This window comes from Numida meleagris, chromosome Z (assembly GCF_002078875.1).
Source record: "Numida meleagris isolate 19003 breed g44 Domestic line chromosome Z, NumMel1.0, whole genome shotgun sequence".
NCBI classification, from domain to species: domain Eukaryota; kingdom Metazoa; phylum Chordata; class Aves; order Galliformes; family Numididae; genus Numida; species Numida meleagris.
Window position 1 is genome coordinate 72,059,784 of NC_034438.1, and position 25,324 is coordinate 72,085,107.

Consider the following 25,324-nt stretch of genomic DNA (forward strand, 5'->3'; position numbering starts at 1 on the left):
GAAGCCTGAGGACATTACCAAAATCTAAGTTTTACCAGTAATCATTAGCTTTAATGGGCTGTTATACTGCTTATGCCTGCCTTATCTCACAGGCAATTTATAAAGCTGAACAGTTTATTTATTCAAAATTGAAGCAATGCAATATTAGTAGTAAAATGATGTTGCCTTGGAGCCGATTTTTGCTGCTCCATGCTTACTAGCAGAATGTTGGAAACTGAGCAGTGTAAGCATAGGGTTATTTGGGATGCCTCAGAACAGAAACCTGTCTGAACTTTTGCTTGCTGATCCTGGCTGGTTTGAGATATTCCAGGAAAGATATAAGAAACTGAAACAAGATTGAGTTGTCTTTGTTTGGGTATGTTCTAATCAGATCCAGCAGTTTAGAAACTTCTTGTGATTTCATGCAGCTTCTTTCATAGACCTTATACTCATGATTTCATATTTAGTTGCCTTTTCACATATGCCTGTGCCTTTTTCAACAACAGCACGCTGAAACTTCCTCACTTTAATTCACATAGTATAAAAGTGTATTCTTTGGATTGTTTTAAGCCTGGTGCCTGAAGCCTAAACTATTCTTTTGTAATATCGTTTTTCCTCTCTTCAGCAGTAGATTCAGGATAAGGAGTCCTAATCTTACACTTCTCCTTACATAGAGTGTGTTCTGTTGCTGTGATTCCTCTGATCATCATTCTGTCCTCGTACCATTATGTCATTTTTGGAAATTAGTGTACAGTTTGAAAACTTGTATTTAGGAATAAATTACTTTCTCTTTTGCTTTTTAAGACAAAGAATTACCTTGTAGCTAAGCTCTGCAGTGAAAGATTAGGAAATTGTAAGTGTTAGTGTTTCCCTGAAGTGGTAAGCAAATAATTCCTGTTATGACCTTTTAGATTCTGATCACTAAAACAGTGTCTTCATGTTAATGGAAAATTAACTACTTTCGGCCTTCACAAACTCTAAATGCCTGTCGTTGGAAATGTTAGCATGATACATAGTAGTTGGAATAATATTCATAAACATAAATGAACTGAAAAATGTAGGTTCATCCAATGAATGAGCTCTGCATACATCAGCTTATCACAGTAGTCTTAGTAGCCAGAGTAGCCAAGCTCTCTGGCTGATTAATTGTGGCTTTTTGACATGAGAAAATGGCAAATACTCTCTAGAACAGACTATTCCAAAAGATCTTTAAGGAAAGTTCTAGTTGTGCTGGCCTGCTGTGTCTGATTTTCTTTAAAAATCAGAAATACTCACCCAACTAGTGATGTGGAATGTAATTTTATCAATATAATTGAAGAAGTGAATCAATTAGAGAGTAGGCTTTCATCTTAATTCTCTAGATAGGTTCTATGGAAACTTTATTGAAATAGCTATTAGTTTGCTGTTGTTGCTTTTTTTTTTTTCATTTTCAGAGTTACAGTCAGTGTTCTATAGGAAGCTGATTTAAATACTAGACCTGGAGACCAATCCTAACTGTTACTGCCCAAAGAGTCTGTTACCAGCTTCATTCAGTTAAAAAAGGAAATTGATTTTCTTCTTGTTTCTGCTTGTTGTTACGCTATAGCAGAGTTCTTGCATGCTTATCACTTAATTCTTAAAATAATTTTTTCATCTTACTTAGAATGTAGACACACATGGTTTGCATAAGCCAGAGGAAAAGCAGAATGCATCAGAAGGTGGTTCTCAGTCTCAAATAATGTAAGTGGAATTATTTTTTACCTTGTGGGTTACTTGAGCTAAACCCATATTGACTTCATTTGTCTGTATTTCCATTTCACCCATGTAAGCTGGACTATATAGCAGATAATTATTTTTTTAATATTTAAGAATTATTGATAGAAGTTTTGATTACTGAGGAGTGAGTAATGCTTCAACTAAGACATACATAGTGTAGAGTATATGCCAGAAGAAGGCTTAACAAAGCTTGTGGAGAGCTATTCCCTCTACAGTCAGCAACAGTGAGAGATTTCTTAGTGTTTCCATTTTGTGGGTGAACCTGTGTTGTGAAAGTTGATCTTAAAAAGATCTTCACTGTATTCTTTGAATATGGCCATCATAGACTATTTGTTGTGTACATCGTGTGTGGTGTATTCAGATCCTCCTAATTGGAAGTTGTTGCTCTGTGGAATTCAGTGCAAGAGTTTAAGTGGAGACACACCTTTCCAGAAGATACTCCCTGCTGTCTGTCTTGACTGCAGTCTGTTGTGAAGCTAATCTTTTAACTACTTCTTACTTTTATTTCTGTAACTGAGCAGTGGTGTTTAAACGACTCTGTGTCTAAAGTTTCCATTTTAGGTGATCAGAGACTTAATTATCTATGAGTGTGTGTATAATGTAATTCTTTAAAGTTGGTTTAGAGGTGGTCTACTACAAGATCATGGTAATTTGGCTGCCCTTTAAAATATTAAAGCTTTGCCCTTCAGTCATTCCCTGACTGAAGGGCAGCTCTCCATCATGGTAAAGGATGTCAGTTTTATCTTTCCTGTCCTGAGAAAAATAGAAGAAAAGGTAGTACTAAGCAGTCTGAAGATTATCAGCTCTGGCAAGCTGTGTCTCAATCTTAAGACTCTCTGTTGTGGCTAAGGATAAAGAAATTGATTGCCTGTATGCCTGTCCTGGTTCCAACTGGGACAGAGTTGATTTTCTTCATAGTGTCTGGTACGTTTTGACTATAGGAGATAGTCAAATAGTGTCTGCTATGTTTTGACTATAGGAGAAAAGCAGTGTTGATAACACACTGATGTTTTAGTTGTTGCTGAGTAGTGCTGCACAGAGCCAAGGATGTTTCAGCTTCTCAGCTTTTTGTACTGTCCTGCCACTGAAGGGGCTGGGAGGGGACAGAACCAGGACAGCTGGCCTAAACTGTCCATAGGGATAATCTGTGGGTAACGTTTTGACTTGCCTGGGCTTCACTGAGTTAACTGTTTGTCTTGGGCTGCATACACAAAGGTTGCTCTGAAAATAATACCTTCTATTTATTTCTATGGAAACAACGATGGATAAAAGAGCACAATAACAATATTTGATAGAGCAAATTCTCAGATATAAAGCGCTATTTTTCAACATAGCCACCACTGTTAGCCGTACATTTTCACCAGCAATGAACTAGAGCCTGCATGCCGTGCTTGTAGAAATCTGCAATAGCAGAGGTGACCCACTGTTACAGTCACCACTGCTGAAATGCATCATCCATCCAGCACCACGTCGTGCTCACATGCACTGGCTGGTCTCGTTCAGCAAACGCTGGTGGATGTGAATGGGTGCCATTTTTTTCTGCATGGAGAAATTCAGTGACACACCTTTGCTTCGTACGCACTTCCATGTCAGACACCTTTCTGTCAGTCTGCCCCTCTGTTGCCATCTGTCAAGTGGCAACAGAATGTCGTGGGAAGCGGTGGGAATACCCATATTGGTATGGGCCAACATAATAAAACAGGAAGTGTTACTCGTGGGGCAGCCTTCAAAAAATATATGATATAGTTAATGTATATAAGTAACATTGTAATTTTTAATATTTTTATTTTAAAAAAGAGGACAACAAAAACACAAAACTTCTGGGATATCTGACCTTGACTTTGTGAAACTAATGCATCAATGACTGTTTCTCTCTAGTAGTAATATAAACTACCTCTTCTTATTTCTTAAGGAAAACTGAAAAGCCAGCAGAGAGAAGGCGCTTGCAAAAACCTAAACCCAATATAATGAAGTTTTCTGGTAAGAAAGAAGCAGTAAACCGTGAGAAAGAAGCAGTAAACCATGAGAAAATGGAGGCTGAGACTTCCTCTCCAAAACTTGTGAATACTACTGAACAGGTTAGAAGAATTCTTCTTAATATGCTAGGTGCTTGTATCAATTTTGACCAATGTTTATCCTCTGTATAAGCTGCTTAATACATAGTGTTGTGACTACTGCATCTGAGGTATCTGTACACTCATCCAAGAATAATATTTCATGCTGTGCTTGCTTTTGTCAAGATAGGGTTAATTTTCTTGATAATAGCCCAAGTGGTGCTGTATTTTGGATTGGTAAGGACAATAGTGCAGATAACACACAGATGTTTTAGTGGCTGTTGAGCACTGCTTACACAGAGCCAAGGTCTCTTCAGTTCCTCATACTGTGCTGTCAGCAAAGGGAACTGGAGGTGCCCAAGAAGCTGGAAGGGAACAGATCCAGGGCAGATGACTCCAAGTTACCAAAGGATTGTCCCATTCCGTGTAGTGCTGTGCTGAGCAATGAAATGCTGGAAGGCTGTGAGTTTGCTAAGGCTGCCACTGCAGAGGGACTGGCTGTGGTGGTGGACAATTGTATTTTGCATCTGTTGGTGCTTTTCTTTTGTTTAATTTTTTTTTTTTTAATTTAGAAATTGTCTGTATGTCACCCCATGAATTTCCTAACCTTTACCCTTCTGAATCTCTTCCCCTCTGTCCCTCTGGGAGGGAAGTGAGTGAAAGTCTGTGTGGTGCTTTGCTGCCCACTGGGGTTAAACTGCAATATTTGCCTTAATTCCAGTGCTCTGAGCAAGACGGTGGAGTAAACAGAAATGAAATCACAGAAGCAGAGACCATGGATTTGGGTACTAAATCTGAGTAAGTATTGAGATGACTTTTCTAGTCATCATTAACTGACTGTAATTGTTAATTCATTTTGCATAGAGATGTTAGAAAAAAATACAATACTAATAATTAATATGAATCTTAGATTTTATTTTGGAATTTTCAAGGATGATTCCAGTAATGGTACTGCAGTAGAAGATATGTGTGTTTTTTTGTGGGAAGTTGTGGAAAGTACTACTTTTATAAAGTACAAACAATGCTTGGAACCTGGGGGAAGTGGTAACAATGGCTCTGCCCCCACCCCATCTGCCAGCTATTTATGATACTTGGAGATGCAGCAATGCAGTCTACGTAGAGTCCTCACCAGTGTGACAACTTCATATATTTTCAATATCTAGATAAATGAAGTTTCCACACTCTTAAGACTAAACAATGTTTGATACTTACATGAAGGAACTTGCAAAAGTGTGTGCAAATCTTTCCAAAGGTAACTCAATATAATATTGACTCCCAAGTGAAGAGAACTGTGTGAATCATTGGATATTAGGCTTGCATATTACAGAGTGAATGTCATTATTGTGCATCCTTTGTGCAGAGAGCCTGAGAAAACTGTGTTTGCAGTGGCAAGAATTAGAGGAAATCGACAGAGATTTAAGCCTAATCTTACAGGAGCATCTGGAAGAAAAGAGAATAAAAACAGCGCAGAAGATGGTAAAACGTCCCATCCAGAGTCTAAGGAAGAAAATGAAAAGGTATTAATAGTGTAAGATAACTGCAAATAATGTAATAGCTAAAAAACTGTTGGATGCAACAGCAGCATTCTCTTTTTATTTCCTGAGCATGACCAGGAATTAGCACTTAACAATCAGTGACCGTGATGTTGTGTAGAGATCTCAGCTTAGGTGGGAGCTTGTTGCACAAATAGTAGATGTCAGTTATCTCTCATGCCATGCCGCAAGCACAACTTTGTTTTTTTGAACTAGGTTTTACTGCACCTTTCTGGCTATGTGATATTTACTGTATAAGTGGTTGCATCTGTCACAAGCAACCTGTTTTGTGTCTTGTCATGGATAAGTTACATGGTCTGTTAGGAAATGCAGCACTTGATAAATACTAAGGAGTTAATGTCTTAATATTCTGTTTCTACTCAGAGTACTGACCAAAGTAATAGCTTGGATGTTACCAGTGGAGAAGCTGCAGAAAAAGATGATAAAGTCTTGGAGATGGTGTCTCAGTAAGTATGTGGGGGGAAAAAAAAAAAGAAAGAACTTGCTGCTGTGTTGCAATTTGCCACCCTCACATCTGGTAATGTTACATAGCATGGTAGTTATAGAAGTTTCTTAAGGAACTTTTGCAGTGAGATAGAAATTCGGAGATGAATAATGTTTATTTATTTAATAAATAAGTTAGCCATTTTTAGTTTTAAAGCAGTGCTTTTAAATGAATCAATGGCCATAATGAATGCAAAGAAATTAGCTAGTCCCTTGCAGACTAAAACAAGCTTTCGCTAATAGCGTTAATACTGATGTGCCATCGTTTCAGTGGTGAAAAGTATTGAGTTCTTAAACAACAAATAAATGTTTGTTCTTAAATAGTTAAGCATTTATGTGTTTGGCATCAGGAGAAACAAATTCCAGTATGGGTAATTTATTGTATATTTTAATTAGTAAGTGTTTCCTCTATTTCTGTTTAGTGGAGAAATGACAGCTGTAGAGTAACAGGAGGAATGTGTTTTACCAGAGAATTAGTAACAAAAAAAAAAAAGAATGTTTCTTAATCCTTTTAAAGAGGGTGGAGGATGAGTATACATGGTTTCATCAGGCATAAAAATACTTCAGCAGTTAGTTCTGTATTGTCTTTCTTGCTGCATAACATGGTTCTCAGTGTAAAGGCATAAAAGAACATGGTAGTTGTAGATATATCTGACATTTTTATATCAGTAAGATTATCAAGTTATTTATATATTCTCTGAAAGTTTCTGATACCCTTCCTAGCCTTCATTAAATTAGGTTCTTCTGCTTCTAGACTGGATAAGAATATGATAAGAGTAACTGTGGGCCAGAAAAAGATCTGTCTAGTGTAGGATCCCATCTCCAGTGGAGAAAGAAAAGAACAGGGCAAGCATAAATCTTTACTTCTCAAGCATGTTTACAGTCTCTATGGACTTAGTAATGCATAGCTCTGCGTTACAAAAGCATATGTTATTTAGTGCTTAAAAGAGGAAAATATACTTTCCTTAAGAGCCTTCCACTTTAAGATCCATAAGTACACAAGATGTTTTATGTATTTTTCCAGGTCTAATGAAACGGCTGGTTCGCAAGAAGACAGCAAACAGAGTGTGCTGAAACCAGCGCCTTTAAAAAGAGGCCGAGTGCAGAAACCAAAACCAAATCTAGGAAGGGCTGTTGCATGGAAAAAAGACCACAGACATGAAAAAGATCCTGAAGAGGAGAAGGTTGAAGGTGGAGGAGCAGAAGAACATGTGATACACCATGTGAATGAAAGCAATGATTCATGTCACAAAAATGTAAGTTTCTTGAGCAGCTGCATAGACTTAATTTTGCTGGACCCGAGTAGAAGCCTTTAGTAATAAAGATCTAGGTAGATACTACTTAATTTGTAAGCATAGCATTTGTATCTTATTCTTTCCAGTTAAACTGAATTGTCATAGAATTTTCTAGTGCTTGTATTTAGATTTGCTTTCCATGGAGACAGATTATATTTCACTTTTTTTTGTGGTTATGGCTGATACTGGATCTGAAAAGAGAAGTGCTGTATAGAAAGGATAATGTTGAAAAAAATACAATTTCAGATGGAATGTATGCAGCAAAATAACAATGTTTTTTCTTTAAAGTATTCAGTGATTTTAGCTGAGGAACATGAAGAAAGAACTTTTTTTTGAGTTTTTTTTTTTAATAAGAGAGTGATTAAAATAAACATTTGTCCTTCCTGTCCTTCCAAAGAAGAGATTGGCCAAATCTTTTTTTCTTAATACAGTGAAACTTCTATTCCTCTTAGGATATGGCTGGTGCTCCCAAGACAAGTCCACAGAAGCTAAAAGCTGTGGAAAATGAAAAAGGATCTTCAGATGTCTTGAAAGATGTTTCAGATTTCAGTACAGGGTAAGATTATTTTTTAACTGGAGAAATGGGGTGGTTCAAAACTGTCAGTATCTCCAGACACACCACACTTGAAAGTTCAACTCCAGAATTAAACATCTTGTTGCAAATATAAAACTTGCTTTTAATCAAGACAGTACTAAACAACAGACAAAAAAAAAAAACAAAATCCAAAAGCTCAGAAGGACTGATCTGCATGGTGAACATAGTTTTGAAATAAATCTCTAAGGGATACTCAGTTCCTGTGGTTATCTTCTCCATGTTGGTTCCTAGCAGGATAAATATCCTTAAGTGCTTATGTAAGTTCCTCACTATAGGATCTGGTTTCCTATTAAGCCATGAGTGTCCAGTCTTTTGGCCTGCCAGGAATGTATTGAGTGAAGAGGAATTGTCCTGGGCCGTACATTAAATATGTAGGTCACCCTGAAAGTAATGCCTCCTTTTTCTTTCTATGACAGCTACAAAGAGCACAATGACACTGTCTGATAGAGTGAATTCTCATCTACAAAACACTATTTTTCAAAATAGTCAGCACCATTAGTTATACATTCTCACCAGCAATGAACAAGAGCCTGCATGCTATGCTTGTAAAAATCTGCACCAGCAGAAGTGACCCACTGTCGCCACTGCTGAAACACATCACTCACTGCCTCTCTGTGTGATGGTCTCCATAAACATTCAGCAGGTGTCAAGGAATGTCAATGGGTGCAATTTTTTCTGCATGGAGGAATTCAGGGACACACCATTGCTTCATCCACACTTCCGTGTCAGACACCATTTTGTCAGACTGCCACGTGTCATGTGGCCACAAATCTAAACAGAACATTGGTAGAAAGGTTTAACCTCTACTGCTCTGCCACCACCATCCACCTCTGATGTCGTGGGCCAACATAATAAAACAAGAGGCATTACTTTTGGAGCAGCCTTCCTAGTTAATGTATATAAGCAATGCAACTTATTTTATTTTTTAATATTTCTATTAAAACAGTAAAAAAAGAGGGAGCAACAAAAATACAAAACTAGTAGGGTATTTGACCTTGTTTCTTGTGAACCTAACACATCAGTGTCTGGTTCAGTGGCAGTGGCTGCAATTCTTAGTTCTCAAGATGCTTGTCAGAAATTTTGGATCCCCATGCCCTGGTTTTGGCTTGGACAGTGCTAATCACACACCGATGTTTGATGGTGACTGAGCAATGGGTGTGTGCCTGGGTCCAGGCTGGGCTGCTTGGCAGGGAAGAGCCATCAGCATGATGGTGCAGGGCAGGAAGCAGCCTCAGGATGGGCTGGGCCAGGCCAAGCCATGTCCGGCCTACAGGCCACGAGTTGGACATGTCTGTAATAAGTTGTCCTTTTTATTTAAAAAATAAAAAAATAAAAAATAAATTAAAAACACTGTGAATCTTTTTTTTAGTTCTAGAAGTTATTAGATAGATAAAGGAATTTGTAAAATGCTTACATTCCTCTCAAAGTGTGACTAGAAATTGCAGTTGTGTTGCAATTGCTTCTTTTTTACTTATCCTTTGCTGACCTACTTACAAGATACAGGTTCTTGATGATGTTCAGTGTGCTTTTATTTGATCTTTTTCATAATGTCCATTACTTTGCTCTTGCTCTAGCTACTGCAGAAAATTAAATACAATTTTCTGGCTACTGCAGAAAATTAAATACAAGTGTGTTAAATATGATTTGGAGAATTCGTGTTGTCCCATCCCATCGACTGTTTATCTGTTTGTTTTTGTAGGGAGTCTGGTCCTGAGAACCAAGAAGACAAAACTGTTACTTCATCAGTTCGGTTACTGAGGAGTCGATTCCATAGACCAAAGCCAAATTTCAGAACAGCTAGTAGAAAGGAAGTGATGGATATAAATAAAGGTGTATCACAGGATACCAACAAGAAAGAAAGTTCGATGCAGAGCACTCACGAATGTTGCATCCTTCCTGATATAGATGTAAGGCATTTTTTTTTTCTTCAGTTGGATTTCAGCTTAAGAGTTTGTGGAACTGAAAGAAACATTTGGTGATTTAAAAAAAAGACAGATTAATCTTTCTAGAAAACAATTTATTTTTCAAAAGCTATGATCTGTGTGGAAACTCTTGTACTTTCCAGTTGTTTCTAACCTGAGGTGAACTTCATGAGGTGACAGTGAAGAAATAAAAGCGCTGAAAACAGATAACAAAGAAGAAATCAACCTTCCAAGGAGTTTAGTTAAAGAAAGAAATATGAAATTTTCTTGGAAAGCCTGGGAAATTATTAGTAAGCAGTTAAAAGGAGATGGCCTTTTTGGACAGGAAACGCTTTGAGGAGTGATTAGTACTGAGCTTTGTGGACATAAAAAAAACTCCTTTTTGGATTTAGTACCATGACTTTTTCTTGCTCATATTTTTTTTTCATATTTTCAGAAAGCAGAAAACTGCGGAGTCCTGCAATCATTGGAATCTCTAGGAAAGGAAAAGTCAGTTAGCTCTCAGGATGTTTCTGAGAGCTCAAGTTTTAAGTCCCCAGACACACTTTCCGGATCAGAGTATGGCAAATTGGAGGCTTGTCTACCCGTAGATAACCAAAATGAGACCTCAAGTACTAGTGCTGGGTAAGAGTCTAGCTATAATTATGTCTTGAATGCATGAAGGCATTTTAAAAGGAAACTGTTCTGGTAGTGGATTTCTAATTGGCAAAGAAAGTCTGATAAAAATACTGATTGTTACTTCTTACGGTTTTAACACTAGTGGTATCAAAGCCATGCTAAGCATCAAATGAATGAATATTCATTTTAAATTGACAGAATGGTTTGGGCTGTAAGGGATCTTAAAGACTATCTAGTTTCAACTCCCCTGCCATAGAGAGGGACACCTCCCACTAGATCAGGTTGTTCAAAGCTGCCAACCAAGCTGGCCTTGAACACCTCTAGGTATGGGGCACCCACGTCTCTGGGCAACCTTTGCCAGTAACTAACCACCAGTCTACCTAATACTGAATTTCAGCCCACCTTCTTTTAGTTTAAAACTATTGCCACATGTCCTGTCATTATAGGTCCTTGTGCAGTCTTTGTCTGTCTTTGTTATAAGCCCACTTTAAAAGTTGAGATGATTCAGTGAGGTCTCCCCCAGCCTTCTCTTTTGCAGGCCGAATGAACCCAGTTCTCTATCTTTCTGTATAGGAGAGATTTTCTGGCTCTGATCATTTTTGTGGCACTCCTCTGTACCTTCTCTAATAGATCTACATCTTTCTTGTGCTGAAGATCCCAGAACTGGATGCAGTACTCTAGGTGGGGTCTCCCGAAAGCTATGTAGGTGGGGAGAAACACCTCCCCCAACCTGCTGGCTTCTTTTTGGTGCAGACCAGAATATAATTGTCTCTGGGCTGCAAGTGCACATTGCCAGCTCATAGCCAGTTTTTCATCTACCAGCATCTCTTAAGTCCTTATCCACTGTGCTGCTCTCATTCAAGTCACCCTCCCAGTCTTAACAGGTACTGGGGATTACTCCAACCCTTGTGCAGAACACTGTACTTGACTTTGTTGAGCTTCATGAGATTCACGTGGGCTGACTTCTTGTGGGCTGTCTGAATGGCATTCCCTTCCTTCTGTCATACCAACTTCATCACTCAGTTTAATGTCCTCCACATACTTGCTGAAGATACACTCAACCCCACTGACTCATTAATGAAGAGATTAAATGGTATTACTCTCAGCACGGACTCTTGAGGGACACTACCTGTTGCTGCTTTCCATTTGGACATTGAGCTGTTAACTCGAACTCTTTGGATGTGCCTATTCAGCCAATTCCTAACCATCCGTCACATCCATCTCTCTCCAATTGAGAAGCAAGAGTGTTGTGAGGGAGGATGTCCCACTCCACTCCTTGATTTATTTTGCCCAGCAAGAAGACAGTGACTATGGCGTACTTCACTGACGCTGATCAAGTGCACCAACAATTTATTAAATGTATCCTGAGCAAGATGTTGCACATATATCTATAATCATATGTATTCTGAGCGAACAGTGTATTAGCCTATGACTGATCAGTGTTCTGGGGGGGAGGTAAATTAGGGTAGCAAAGGTTATGTGACCTGATGTGTCCATTGCAGGATGGGGTCCGACGTGGGGTGGGGGGGGGAGTGGGGTGTTGCAAGCTGGGGGGGTCTCAGGCCAGCTTAGGGGAGCTCTGAAAGCCGTCCTCTAGCATCCTGACTTTATACCCCTTTTACATGTGGTTTGCCATGGTAAATGGGACGGGGGGGATGAACTGTTGCAAGTTATGCAAAGAAAGATATAAGCAGGCGTATGGAAAATGCATGACTTTGCAGAAAAGCAGAGAAACTTCTGCTGGTTCCTTAAGATGTCATTTTCAGTTCCCTTAAATGTCTTGGATTGCTTATATGTTGATCATCACACTGTTTTATGGTCTCTGTGTTTTTGCCAAAGGCAGCACTTTCTGTATTCCTTGACAACTTTCAGTCATAGCTCAGGCCCTTGACATGAGTACTAGGCCACACGTTGTTAGGTGTAGGTAAAACAAGTGGAGTGACAGAGGTATAGCTATGGCCTTACCTGGCCTGCATGGCTAGGGGCAGTTCTCATTATCAACCACAGGACAGCTAATGGACTTATTCCCTGTCCTGTTCTCCAGTCTTTCATGACCTCTCCCCTTCTTCAGCAGGCTATGCTTGGGCATACTCCACAGGGGAGCATATCAAAGGCCTTACGGAAATCAAGGTAGATGACATCAGTCACTCTTCCCTTATCTACCATCGGAGTCATTCCATTGTAAAAGGCCCCTAGATTAGTTGAGCATGATTTGCCTTTTGTGAAACCATGTTAGCTGTCTCTAATCATCTCCCTGTATTCCATATACATTAACATAGCTTCCAGGAGGACCTGTTCCGTGATAATAACAGGCACAGAGGCGAGGTGGACTGGTCAGCCATTCGCAAGGTCTTCTCTTATACCCTTTTTAAAAAAATGTGTGTGATGTTTCCTCTTTTTCCAGTCACTGAGGACTTAGTGCCGTGATTTTTTCAAATTTGGTGGTGACTGGCTTAGGTACTTCCTCTGTCAGTTCCTTTAGAATCGTGGGATGCATTCTGTCACTTCCCATGGACTCAAGTACTTTCAGGTTCTTCATGCAATTTCAGACCTGATCTTCTCTAAGATGGGTGGGATTTCATTCCCCCAGACCCTGCCTTGAGGTTCAGGGACTTAGGAGATGTGGAAAGAGCAGTTGTTGAAAACTGAGGTAAAGTTGTACCTCAGCATTTTCCATGTTGTTTGTTTCCAGATACCCTTGTCTCATTCATCCAAGGGGCTGCAGTTTCTTTTGTCTTCCTTTACTGACTCATGTACCCATTAGAATCCCTTGCCTGGTCTTTCCTGATCCCATTCCTACACTTCTGTCAGTATCCCAGTATTTTTCCCAGGATGTGTGTCTCTACTTCCACTGTCTGTGCATTCCCTCCTGTGTTTCAGTTTGACTGGGAGGTCCTGGCTCAGCCATGCTTGTCTCCTGCCTTCCTTGCTCACTGTCTTGCACGTGGGAATCAAGAGCTCTTGCACTTCAAGAAAGATATCTTTAAATATCTGCTGGCTCTCTTCTTTATCCATGAGGGCTGTTTTCAAGAGAATTCCATCCACAGGTCCCTTAACATTTTGGAATTTCACTTCCTGAAAATTTAGGGTCCTGACTGTACTGCCCAGCTAAGATCATGAATTCCACAAGCATTTGATCACTGCATCTTCTCTGTTTGGACTTTCCTACCACATGAAATAAGAAGTTATCCTCAGTGTACTGCAAGAGTCTCCTAGACTGCTTGCAGCTTGTTTTGTCACTTTTCCAGTCGATATCAGGGTGGTTAAAATCACCTGGCAATATTAGGAGATTTTAAGAACTCTACATCTGCACCCTCCATTCAGTATTAAACACCAACCTTTGTTGATTTGGTCTCTAATTTTCACCCATATTGTGTATTGCTATTTTTCAAGGACAGCACTGTTGAAATCAATCTTTATTTTGTAGAGATCAGTTATCCCACCTCCCTTGCCTCTTCCGTCTCAACAGTTGATCGCCATCGATCACAGCACTCCAGTTGTGATTCATACCACAAAGGCATGAAACAAACAAGATTTCGTGATCGTGATCAGACTGTAGATTTTCAGCTTCACAGTGGCTGCCTGCTGCTGGTTGTTACCCATGTCACATGCATTGGTAGGGAGACATTTCAACTGACTGTCAACTACCTCACTTTTTAGGTGGAAGCTTTTTGGAGGGCTGCAGGCATTCATCCCTTCTATTGCAGGATCACTTTTCCATCTTGTTGTTTGTGAGCATTCAGGAGTCATAAGACATTAAGAATTATTTCTGTTGTGGAAGTAGTTAGTAGATAAATGCCTATACACATTTGCTGAAACAAAGATTTGTGTGCATAACTTAACACTCAGCAAAACTTTACATTTGTGTAATGTCTTTTAAAAAATGAGCTGTGTTTTATATTATAAATATGATGAACCTATACTTTTTAATGACATGATTTTGTATTAAATTTGATTTTGTTTGTTTGTTTCTGGATAACTTAGCATCAATAGAAAAATCACAACTGAAGATGAAAGTAAACAAACACCTCTTCAACCTGTCCAATTAGTGAGGAGCAGATTCCAGAAGTACAAACCCAACTTGGGAAAAGATGTTGGAAGGGAGCAATTACAAATACCAGAAAATAACGAGGATAAAAAATCTGAAGCAGATGACGTGGAAGTGCAAAAACCCGAGTCTGCTTGTAATGTGTCTGCTATTGTAAGTCTACTAAGAATAGCTACTTTGCCTAAAAAATAGGATTCCAAGTTACATGTTCTATCTTTGGCAATTACTTCAGAACATTTAACTTTCACTCTCCGAAGTAGAGACACCACCTGCTAGGAAATAATTCCCATAAAACCTTGTATGTTGAGATATTGCAGGTATGAAATTAATGAAGTCTACAACTTGTAATATTAATGTTTTCTAGCAAAGGAGTATCTAGTTTTGGTTGGGTTGCATGGTAGATAAAAGTATTACGTACGTTTAAGTAACTAGAATACAAGTTTGTTTTACATTGGAATACATAAAGATGGGCATTTCGCTTGTTTTTTTTCTTCCCTGCATGGATGATTCAAGCCTGTGTTAAGGAAACCAGAAAGTATCAAGAGAAGGCGCAGGATAGTCTGTTTTTATGTAAAAATTAAAGTCTTCTTTGTGTTTTTATAAATGCACTTCTGTTTTATAACCTTACTTGATTCTCCTTTTTTCTTTGTGTTGAAATGGATGATACTTGTATTTTATTGCAAATCAAAGGGTGAAAATGAAGCTGCATTGCATCAAGCAAATGTATTGAGCAATGAGGAACAGCCACAGCAAGAGCTTCCTCAGGTGCCCTGTATTTCTGAAAACGTATTGTGTGAACAAAGCAGGTAAGGTTAGAGTTTAGCAAAAATCATGTATGAAAAGTTTTTGTTCGGTGCATAAAGATAGGTCTTTGAAGATGTCAGTTCTTTTGTTCCTTCTACTTGTGTTTCTCTGATTCTTCAATTTCAGTGCCTATAGTGCAGCTTCATCCCATGTTATCAAGGCACACTTTTTAGTTAAAGTGAGTTACTACTGGTTTAGTTTTTGTGGGTTTTTTTGTTGTTCTTCATTTATTTTAAATAGTGGTACACTATTTGTCCACTTGCTTCCATACAGCGCTAGGTTTTTGAGTTGCTGGCTCTGAGTTTTGTGAGTTCTTAGATATTACATCAAAAATCTGTGGAACACTTTGAGAACTCACCAAGAATTGCAGCCACTGCCATTGAACCAGAGACTGGTGCATTAGTTTCACAAAAAGAAGGTCCAATATCCCACTAGTTTTGTTCTATTTTTTTTGTATCAATAAAACATATTAAAAGATTAAAATAAGATATTTTTTTTGCTTAAATATATGAAAGGTATTGTATATTTTATGAGAGTTGCTTCAAAAGTGATGCCTCTTGTTTTATTATGTTGGCCCATGATGTCACAGACACATGTTGGTGGGACAGCAGTAGAGGTTGAACGTTCCCACCTGTGTTCTATTCCATTTTGTTGCTGTGCAACAGATGGCAACAGCGGGACAGTCTGACTGAATGGTGTCTGACATGGAAGTGTGAATGAAGCTAAGGAATGGAATTGAATTTCTCCGTGTGGAAAAAAAATTGCAGCCATTGACATTCATCAACACTTAACTGAATGTTTATGGAGACAATACCTGTTCACTCAGTGCAGCCCATGCAAGCCAAAAGGCTGGACAGCTAGGTACTAGCCAATTTCTGCAGCCTGCTCAGGTCCCTCTGGATGGTAGCATGAGCATCTAGCATATTGGTCATTCCTCTCGCTTCTGTGTCATCTGCAGTTTTGCTGAGGGTGGGCTCTTCTGCATCATCCTGATCATTAATGATACGATAAGGAGGACTGGAGCCAGTACTGACCCCTTAAGCCTGTAGCTCTTGGTAACTATCCTGGTAACTAGTTTTTGTGGCACTGATTGCGACCTTCAGGGCCCAGCTGCTCAGCCAGTTTTCTGGCTACCTTATTGTCTGCTCATACAGCCTAGAATTTATCAGTTTCTTTATGAAGGTGCTAGGGGAGATAGTGTTGGAAGCCTTGCTGGAGTCAAAGTAGATAATTTCTGTTGCTCTCCCTTTGCCTACCAAGTCAGTTATTTCTCACAGAAGACTATCAGGTTAGTTAAGCTTCTTGTCTTTCATGGTTCTGGAAGTGCTTTACAGAATTTATTGTTAGATCACATTCCCTGGGATCAATATGAGGCAGAACAGCCTGTAGTTTCCTTGATCCACCTTCTTGCTTTGTTTAAAAGCTTCAGATTTCTATTCACTGATCTGAATGTAATTGAAGAGAGATGAGAATTTTGTCCTGTTTAAAAGCAGTAGTACCTTGAATACTGGAGTTAATTAAGATTGTGCTCCTATGGTTAATTAATCTGGGGGACCCATGGTAGCTGAAACTTTTATCTCTACCTAACATCTTAATCTTGTTTTCCTCCTGAAAGGTTTTTCCAAAACTAAACTAAAAGGTCAATTCTTGCAGAAAAGCAAATTATATAATCTTTTTGTTGTTCTTTTTACTCTTATAACTCTGTTTTGTTTAAGTAAATAAATAAATACACAGAACACTTGAATTCATTTCTAACTGTATGTTCTAAATATTTGATAATAAGATAAGCTTGTAGAATGTATTTTGTAGTGCCTGAAAAGTAAAAGTTGAAAAATACTTTTTTCTAGGTCTAATGAAAAATTAAGTTCTGTAGAAGACAGTAAGCAATGTGATACAAAACCTTCACAGCAAGCAAGGGTATCCTTCAGGAGCCCAAAGCCAAACCTAACAAGAGCTCATAGAAAAAGGGGTCATTCTGAAGAAGATAGAAACAGAAGAGATGAAGACAACGCTGAGACTAGAAATGCAGAAGAGCATTCGTTAGAAAAAACAGGTGTATCAATGGTAAGTGCTGATCATGTGTTTTGAGCCTGTTTATACCTCAGTTCTTGTGTTTAGCTTATTAGAACTCATAGATGACATGAAAATTCAATATATAAATATGAAAAGTTAAGGTGATGCTTTCCTTTTTTGGGTTTCACCTTTGGAAATGATGCTGAGTTAACATTTAAACACTGAGGAAATATTTAAAGTACAGTGTTGACTAAAGTTTTACAGTTTACATGCAGAAATCTGAATTACCCTACATGGGGCAGGAGAATTGAAACTTGATGATCCTTGAGGTCCCTTCCAGCCCAAGCCATTCTATGATTCTGTGGTAGTCGTAAATGCATGCTAATACCATTGCCATTAAATTTAATGTTTGTTATCTGTTGAACAATGGATAGTAAGGCCGTTTTCTAATATCCAATACTACCTACAACTCATATTTTTCTAGTAGTATGGATCAATTTACAAGTCGATATGTATGTGAACAGAGTTCAGACTTTTTCTACTTCAATTCCTTCAGCAGTTCTGAGCTATCTGATACTGATTCCTTTTCTGTCAAAAGCTGTGGCATGTGAATTCAAGTTTTTTGTGTTTTTTTTCTGTGGTGATCCTTGTTTTTGTGACGGATTACTAAAATCTTTCTGTTATTTTAGCTAAGTACCCATGGTTGGTGGAAATATGCTTTACTGATGGTTTTCTTTTTTAATCTTTGAGCAGAATTGCATAGTTTTTGAATGATAGTTCTATTCCTATCCAAGCAGGTTTTTTTGTGGGAATAGATACATTATTTACTGTCATAAAGTTTCTACATGTATGTGAGAAAATTTGAGGTTCCTTGAACCTACAATTCCTACAGAAAAAAAAATAAAGGCCTTTGATATGGTCCCACCTCACTTTCCTATCTCTAAATTTGCAAGATACAGATTTGAAGAGTGGACTATTCAGTAGATAAGGAATTGGTTGGATGGTCGCAGCTGGAGTGTTGTGGGCAATGGCTCCATATCCAGGTGGAAGCTGGTCATGAGTGATATCCCCCAGGGTTCCATATTGGAACCAGTGCTTTTCAGTGTCTTTATTAGTGACCTGGATAATAGGATTGAGTGCACCCTCAGCAAGTTTGCTGACGATACTGAGTGGTGCAGTAGATACAACAGGAGGAAGGGATGCCATCCAAAGGGACTTGGACATGTTTGAGAAGTGGGCCAACATGAACCTAATGAGGTTCAACAAGGCCAAGTGCAAGGTATTACACTAGGGTCAGGGCAATCGTAGATATGCATACACACTGGGAGAAGAACTTGAGAGCAGCCCCACAGAGAATTACACGAGGATGGAAAGCTTGACATGATCCAGCAGTGCTTGCAGTCCAGAAGGCCAACTGTATTCTGGGCTGCACCAAAAGAGTGGTGGCCAGCAGGATGAAGGAGGTGATTGTCCTCCTCTACTCTGCCCTCGTGAGGCCCTATCTGAAGCACTGTCCAGGGCATCTAACACAAGAAGGATGTAGAACTGCTGGAATACATTCAGAGGAGGATCACGAAGATGATCAGAGGGCTGGAGCACCTCTCCTATGAAGAACAGTTAAGGGGCTGGGCTTGTTCACCCTGGAGAAGAAAAGGCCTCATTGTGGCCTTCCAGTACTTGAAGGAAGCTTATAACCAGGAGGGAGATTGGCTTTTTACGCAGTCTGATAGTGATAGCACAAGGGGGAATGATTTTAAGCTAAAAGAGGGGAGATTTAGATTAGATATTAGGAGGACATTTTTTACTCTGAGGATGCTGAGGTTTTTGAACAGGTTGCCCAGAGTAGTTGTGGATGCCCCATCCCTGTAGGCATGCAACTCCAGGTTGGATAGGACCCTGGGCAGCCTGATCTGGTGGTTCACAAGCTTGCCCATGGCAGGGGAGTTGGAACTAGACAATCTTTAAGGTCCCTTCTAACCTAAGCCATTCTACGATTCTATGATATCACCTTGCTAACTATAACATAACTTACGTTTTGTGGTCTGATTTTTTGTGTGTTTGAATAACATTTAAACTCTGTTCTGTAAACTGTAATAGTTTCTTCTTTTTAGTTGGTTCCCAGGGCAGAAAACATTTTTTTCCATCCCTCATATTTTACTCTTAAATGAACAGGTAAGAAACAGGTTTAGAAAACAGAAAATGATCTATCTTTCCTCTTGCTGACATGTTGCTCTTGATAAGTTGTGTATGGAGTTGGTGTGTTATTTAGCTTCAGTGGGAAACTCAGGTATCATATTTAATACCATCTAATGGTACTTTTTTAAAATCTGAAATAAAAAGAAAAAAGAGGGGCAAAATGACCTGTGCTATCAGATTACAACTGCACATGCTCAAGAACTTCAAAATTTTTTCTTCAAATTATTACTAAAATGAGTTTAAAAATGTGATACTTAATATGATAGCAGTTGTCTCTTCTCTTCAGCAAAACTCCAGTAACATAGAAGATGCAGCATCCTTCACAGAGGCTACAAGAAAACATCATTTTCCAGACTCCGTTGAGGAACCGTCCTGTAAAAGAATCAGGCAGAATAGTAGTTTCCAGTCTCCAGAGATATCATTAGAGAGTGAGAGTCAAGAAGAACAAGAAGATTCTCAGCAAAAAGAATCAGACAGTCAGACAAGGTATAACAGCTAATTTTGGTTTGTATGCTCCACTGATTGTTTTTGTTCTTAGACCTTAATAACTAGCCATTGTTCTGAAGTGTGCATGTGTGTGAGAGAGAAGACATGCAAGGTGTTAGCACTTCCGTCTTCCACCTGAACCATAACAGATGCATGCAGATATCTCTATACCTTTTACTCTGTTTGCAGCCTCATAAAATGAACATAGCCAGCACTCTCACCAGCCTACTCTGGGTTCCACTTTGGTCTCAGTAGAAATTCCGGATTTTAAAAGGAGGACTTTAAAATACCCTTATTGGGGACAAAGTGATTACTGGATTTATCTAAACAAACTGTGCTGGAATTGCCCTCTGTTTGTACTTGGTTTCATCTTCCTAACAGTTGTCTATGGAAGCTATTTTAGGGCTGAAATCTGGAATTAGTTTTGTTGCCTAAAGTGGTTCTGACCATCACATTGAGGATGGAGATGGTGACTAATTCAAAGAGTTAGAATTGTGTTCTAAGAAACCTGAGCAGGTAATTAGTTACCATCTAACAGTTCTGGTTTCTAGGCGTTAGTAAGATTAACTGAAATCTCATAGTTTGGGTTCTGTACTATACTTTCAGCAAAGGAAAACTGGAGAAATTCCTATGATTTAAAAAGTCCACAACTTTTACCTTTCTCAAAATGAAAGTTAATTTTTGTATTTCTTACAAAAAATTCATTTCAGATTTCATAATGCAGCTTTTTAGCACTCTGAAGCTGCTTACTGCATGCTTAAAATCGGTACGTTGTGCATACATGAAGATTTGGTTTTCAGATGGACTAATATCTGAATGCATTTTTGCCACTGTCTGTCAGGAAGTAACAGGATTGTATTGTTGATCACAGTGATCCTTTTCTCCTTTTCTATTCATTGAGTTTGTTTTGATTTGTGGTGTCTCTTTTTTAATGTTTTTGATTGTATTAGACTGGATTATTATTTTTAACATACTCATGTTATGTGCTCTTGTTATGTGTTCTAGAAGACAATCTGGGAGGTCATCAAAACAGATAGCACTACCGAAACATGGATTAGAGCTAAGAACTGGTTCATCTTCTGCCTCTGAATGTGGGGCTGATTGCTGTGAGAAGGAGAATCAAAGACAAGAAGTGAAATTGAGTGTTACTAGAGGCAAAAGCATGAAAGCTGCACACAGAAAGAAACCTGTGAAGGAGCAGAGAAGTTCAAAAACAAACAGCCTGGTGACCCTTCGGGCTTCTCAAGAGGATGAGGAGGAAGCAGATGACTTTGAGCCTGATGATGAAGATGAGTGTTTTGCTCTAGAGGAAGTAAATAAAGCTCCAGTGTTTGTTCCTGTAGGTCTTAGATCTCCTAAGCCTATTCCTGTTCAGATAGAGGAAACGATGGAAGAGGTATAATGTAGCTGTGTTCTGTGTATGCATGTTTGTTTTGTTGTTCAAACAGAAGCTTTAATTCTAATTGCAATTGCTAGTACTTGTTTTCTTCTCATCCCAGTTTAGTTTAATTCATTAAGAATTGTGTTGACAGTAGCAAGGATGTTTACTTGACACATGTACGTGGTTTCAAATGAAACTACATCAATCTAAGATCCAATTAGTGTTATGAGCTGTCAGTAGGTCTGCAGGGTGTTCACCAGATAATTTATTTGGGACTGGATTTAGGCACATCCTGACATGCTTACTGTATGTTTTGAGGCCTAGGACTGAGCAAATGGAGCATTTCACTTCTACATTCTACAAATGGAGCATTTCACTTTAGGGAATCAGAGAGATGTTTCTGTGTGTGGTTTCTGCCACTGCCATGCCATCAAGGAACTTTAATGGTGTGGTAGATTGACCCCAGCCACCAACAAGTCACCCATGCAGCTGCTTCCTCACTTCCCTATCCTGCAAGGCCGGGAATAAAAGTGAGAAGATTGATATAAAGACAGTTCCATAGGCAAAGCAAAAGCTGCATGTGAGAATAAAGCAAAATAAGGAATTTATTCACTACTTTCCACCAGCAGAGTGCTTCCTGAAAAACAGGGTAAAGATATGCAAACATAAGGGTTTCTTGGGAAGACAAACACCGTAATCAGAAATGCTTCATTCCTCCTCCTCCTGTAGCTTCATCCTACCCATAGCCAGTGCAGCCTCCACCCCCCTTCATTCCATAGTATTTGTCATTCAATTGTCCAACAGTATCCAGTGCATCCATATTTAACCACAACCTTCCTCTAGTCCTTTGATATATACATGGGTAACATTCCCTTTGTCTGTAGCCTACCCCCATAAAATGTCCATCAAGTATCCACTGAGTTCATTTAGTCCATGACCTGTGTTCCGTTTATTATGATGGTTGTTCACAACAGCTGAAGTGGTGTGTTATGTTGAATTTTTGATGCCAAAGTCAGCTCGGGTTGATCACCAGTACAGTTTCTGGTTTCTCTGGAGGTTTGTCCTCCTTTGTTCATATGGTTCCTGTTACAGTGCTTCCTGTAACATAAAACTTAAATAATGGGTTAACCTTAAATGTATATCTGTTATAAGCCCTATATCCCTTCAGGCTGCAGAGTTTGACACAGCAATGGACTCCGCTTCTTCCCCGTGCTCCAATGTAACTTCCACAGGCTGGAGCCTGTTCAAGGGAGATCCTGCTATGTCTGGCATGGGCAGATCCGAAGGCCGTGGTCCCTATGTTTTGGCAATTATTTTTTCAAAAAGCTGTATGTTTTGCCTCTTCCATGGGCCACTTTTAGAGTTAGTAACTTCAAGCCCAGAGCACCAGAGGCCTGGTGTTTAATTGCAGTTTTAGACTAGAATTAGACTCAGAACTCTAAAAGTGGAGCAAGGCGCAGTATCATCTCAATTACACAAACAATGGAGAGGAAATTGACTCCAGCTCTGCTTCTGGTTTACTACAACAAGTCTTCTTCCTTTTTTCTCCTGTTGAAATCCTGCTTTTTTACATAAATTAAGCATATTGTTTCTTGCTCTGGGTGAAGCAGCACAAGAAATTAAAGCTCAGTCAAAACACTTTGGGAAACTCTAGAACAATAATGGAGAGCAGAGTTGTTTCAGGGAAAGTTTTGCTGAATCTTTGCCTTCCAAAGATGTGCAAATATTAGGTATGGGAATGATCAACAAGTTTCCTGCTATAACACACAGGAGTCATAAATGATAGTAAAGAATATGGTTAGATGCCTGTTTCCAGATTTAAATAGATCCACAGAAAGTATCAGTAAAAGTGCAAGATTTTGTTAACTGCATAGATTAAGCAATTTTCATAAGAACCTCACTGGCAGTATTGTAACAGCTCTGCCATATTTCTAGTCCATGTTTCTGAAAATGGCAAGTATCTGAAGTCCTTAGTATTTTTTTTTCCTGAAGACTTGAAAAGCAGAAAAACTGAGAAAATCAACGAAACACCTATGAGTTCAATAGCTAGCTCAAAAGATCTCAACCAGATAACGTAGATTTTCTGATGCTTCTAGTTAGTTACAAGCAGCACTGCCATTTCTTCCTTCAATTGCTTCCTTCTTTAATCTGCAGTTATGTTTAGTACTTGATTTATGAAGGGATCCTATAAAATGTTCAATATCTGCTAAGCATGTGGTCTATTTTGGGGGGAAAAAAAGTATTTGACAGATTTTCTGCTTGGACTGATGAACTGAAATGCTTTCAAATTAATTTTTACAGCTGGATATATCTGTGAATATCCCAGATGTGCCTGTGGCTACTGATGTAGAAAGTCCTTCTCATGTGTGTGTCCAGCCAGTCATACAGAAGGAGGAAAAAGGGAACACTTTACCATCTGTAAGAATGTCTCTTTTTTTTTTTTTTGACGCTATACTCAGCATTGCCATCATCTTTGTACTTTGGTAACCATCTCTAAGAAACTATTGATAGTTACACTCTTTACTTTTTCTCCTTGGGGAGCCAGTTGATGGGGAGACAACTTCCCACTGTTTCCTCACCCTCCCTTTCTCCTTCATCATCCTTTTCTCTCTCTTGTTTTACAGCAGACACAAAGCTGTGGCCTTTGACTGGTTTCCAGGCCTGCTTGTAATGGTATAGATATGGAAAACTATAAAATATTGTCAGCTTCTAATATACCATTTTAAAGCCAGGGTGATCTTTAGGCAGAGAATTAACCAGTGTGCATTAGATTAAAATTGCAGACCGATTTTTTGTATAGATCTCTGATATGTTTTTCTTTTTTTTTTTTTTTAAGGAAACAACTGTACATGAAAATCCAGAAGTGGACAAAGGTAGATACGCAGTTATCTTGTTCATGTCTTCCCCTTTAACATGCTACCAATTTGTAGTTACTCTTGGAGAAAATTACAAAATTCATGTGTCTTAAAAAAGAAAACGCTCATGAGGTACTGGATTCTTTTATGTTTTTTGAGAAGGCTTAAACTGTTTACATTCTTCTGTTCTCTATCAAGTAGGTGGACTAAACATTGCAAAGTTCTGTTTCTTAGAGCCAGAACGTGCATTTTCTTGAGTACTGTGCTGTAGTTAGCTGTACTGGGAGAAGAGGAGACTTTACAAACCGTAGAATCTTAGAGTGGCTTGGTTGGAAAGAATCTTAAAGATCATCTAATTCCAACCCCCAACTTACAGCTTACTTGACGTGTCACAAACTGATAATAAGAGCAGGCAGAGTCATAGCTTTGTCCTCTGTGTTGTCTCTGACTAGACTGACCAGAAGAAAGTACTCTTTCCATAGTAGATATGTTTCAAACCCTTACAGATCTCTTGTTTTTCAGAATTGCTTTCACTTGGAAATGTAAATACATTCTCAGTCTTTCTAAGGAACTCTTTATATTGACTGGGTTACTGTCTTGGTTGAAGAAGGCGAAGTCTACTGTCGTGCTTTGATTTATTTCAGTACAATAATTTTGGAGAATGGAAATACTTAGTTCTATATGACCAGTTGGTTAGGAAACAGAAGTTTAACAGGGATATAGATCAATGCTACAGGTTATGGATTTCTGCATACTTTCTCCTTCTCCGTTTGTGGTGGCTTGGCTGGCCATCAGATGCATAACCAGCTGCTTTGTCGGTTCTCTTCCTTAATAGGACAGTGGGAGAAAATAAGATGGAAAAGCACATGGGTTGAGATACAGACAGAGAGATCACTTTACAGGACAGACTTGACTTGGGGAAAGTTTGTTTATCTTATTTTATTGCTAACTAAAAGTAGAGTTGGGTGGTGAGAAGTGGAGAAGACTAAAACACCTCTTCCCCACCACACCTCCCCATCCTGGCCTTTCCCAGAGTCAACTTCACTCCTGACTCCCCTTTCCCCATGCTACTCAGGAAAGGAGGTAACAGGAGTTGCAGTCCATAATACTTTACCTCTGCCACACCCTCCTCCTTGTGCTTTTACACTGGTCTAGTATGGGGTCTTTCCTACGGGATACAATCTGTCATGAAAAACTCCTCAACATAAGCCTTCTCCACCCCGTGTCCTCCAGACTGCAGATCCTTCAGGAAATATCGTTCAAGGAATACTGGATTTAGTGGATGAG

The 25,324-nt window shown here is 39.0% G+C and overlaps 1 protein-coding gene across 3 annotated transcripts in view; it reads left to right on the plus strand.

Annotated features, from left to right (window-relative positions):
* BDP1 (B double prime 1, subunit of RNA polymerase III transcription initiation factor IIIB) overlaps positions 1–25,324 on the plus strand; it is a 56,820-nt gene that overhangs the window by 16,314 nt on the left and 15,182 nt on the right. For all 3 annotated transcript variants that reach the window (XM_021380629.1, XM_021380628.1, XM_021380627.1), the window contains exons 13-28: positions 1,622–1,698; positions 3,647–3,812; positions 4,510–4,586; positions 5,149–5,305; positions 5,705–5,787; positions 6,849–7,080; positions 7,572–7,675; positions 9,414–9,621; positions 10,073–10,260; positions 14,239–14,455; positions 14,993–15,108; positions 16,954–17,170; positions 19,602–19,801; positions 20,807–21,197; positions 23,484–23,600; positions 24,019–24,055. In XM_021380629.1, coding sequence (XP_021236304.1) covers positions 1,622–1,698; positions 3,647–3,812; positions 4,510–4,586; positions 5,149–5,305; positions 5,705–5,787; positions 6,849–7,080; positions 7,572–7,675; positions 9,414–9,621; positions 10,073–10,260; positions 14,239–14,455; positions 14,993–15,108; positions 16,954–17,170; positions 19,602–19,801; positions 20,807–21,197; positions 23,484–23,600; positions 24,019–24,055 — 2,587 coding nt within the window. The remainder of the gene's footprint in view (positions 1–1,621; positions 1,699–3,646; positions 3,813–4,509; positions 4,587–5,148; positions 5,306–5,704; positions 5,788–6,848; positions 7,081–7,571; positions 7,676–9,413; positions 9,622–10,072; positions 10,261–14,238; positions 14,456–14,992; positions 15,109–16,953; positions 17,171–19,601; positions 19,802–20,806; positions 21,198–23,483; positions 23,601–24,018; positions 24,056–25,324) is intronic.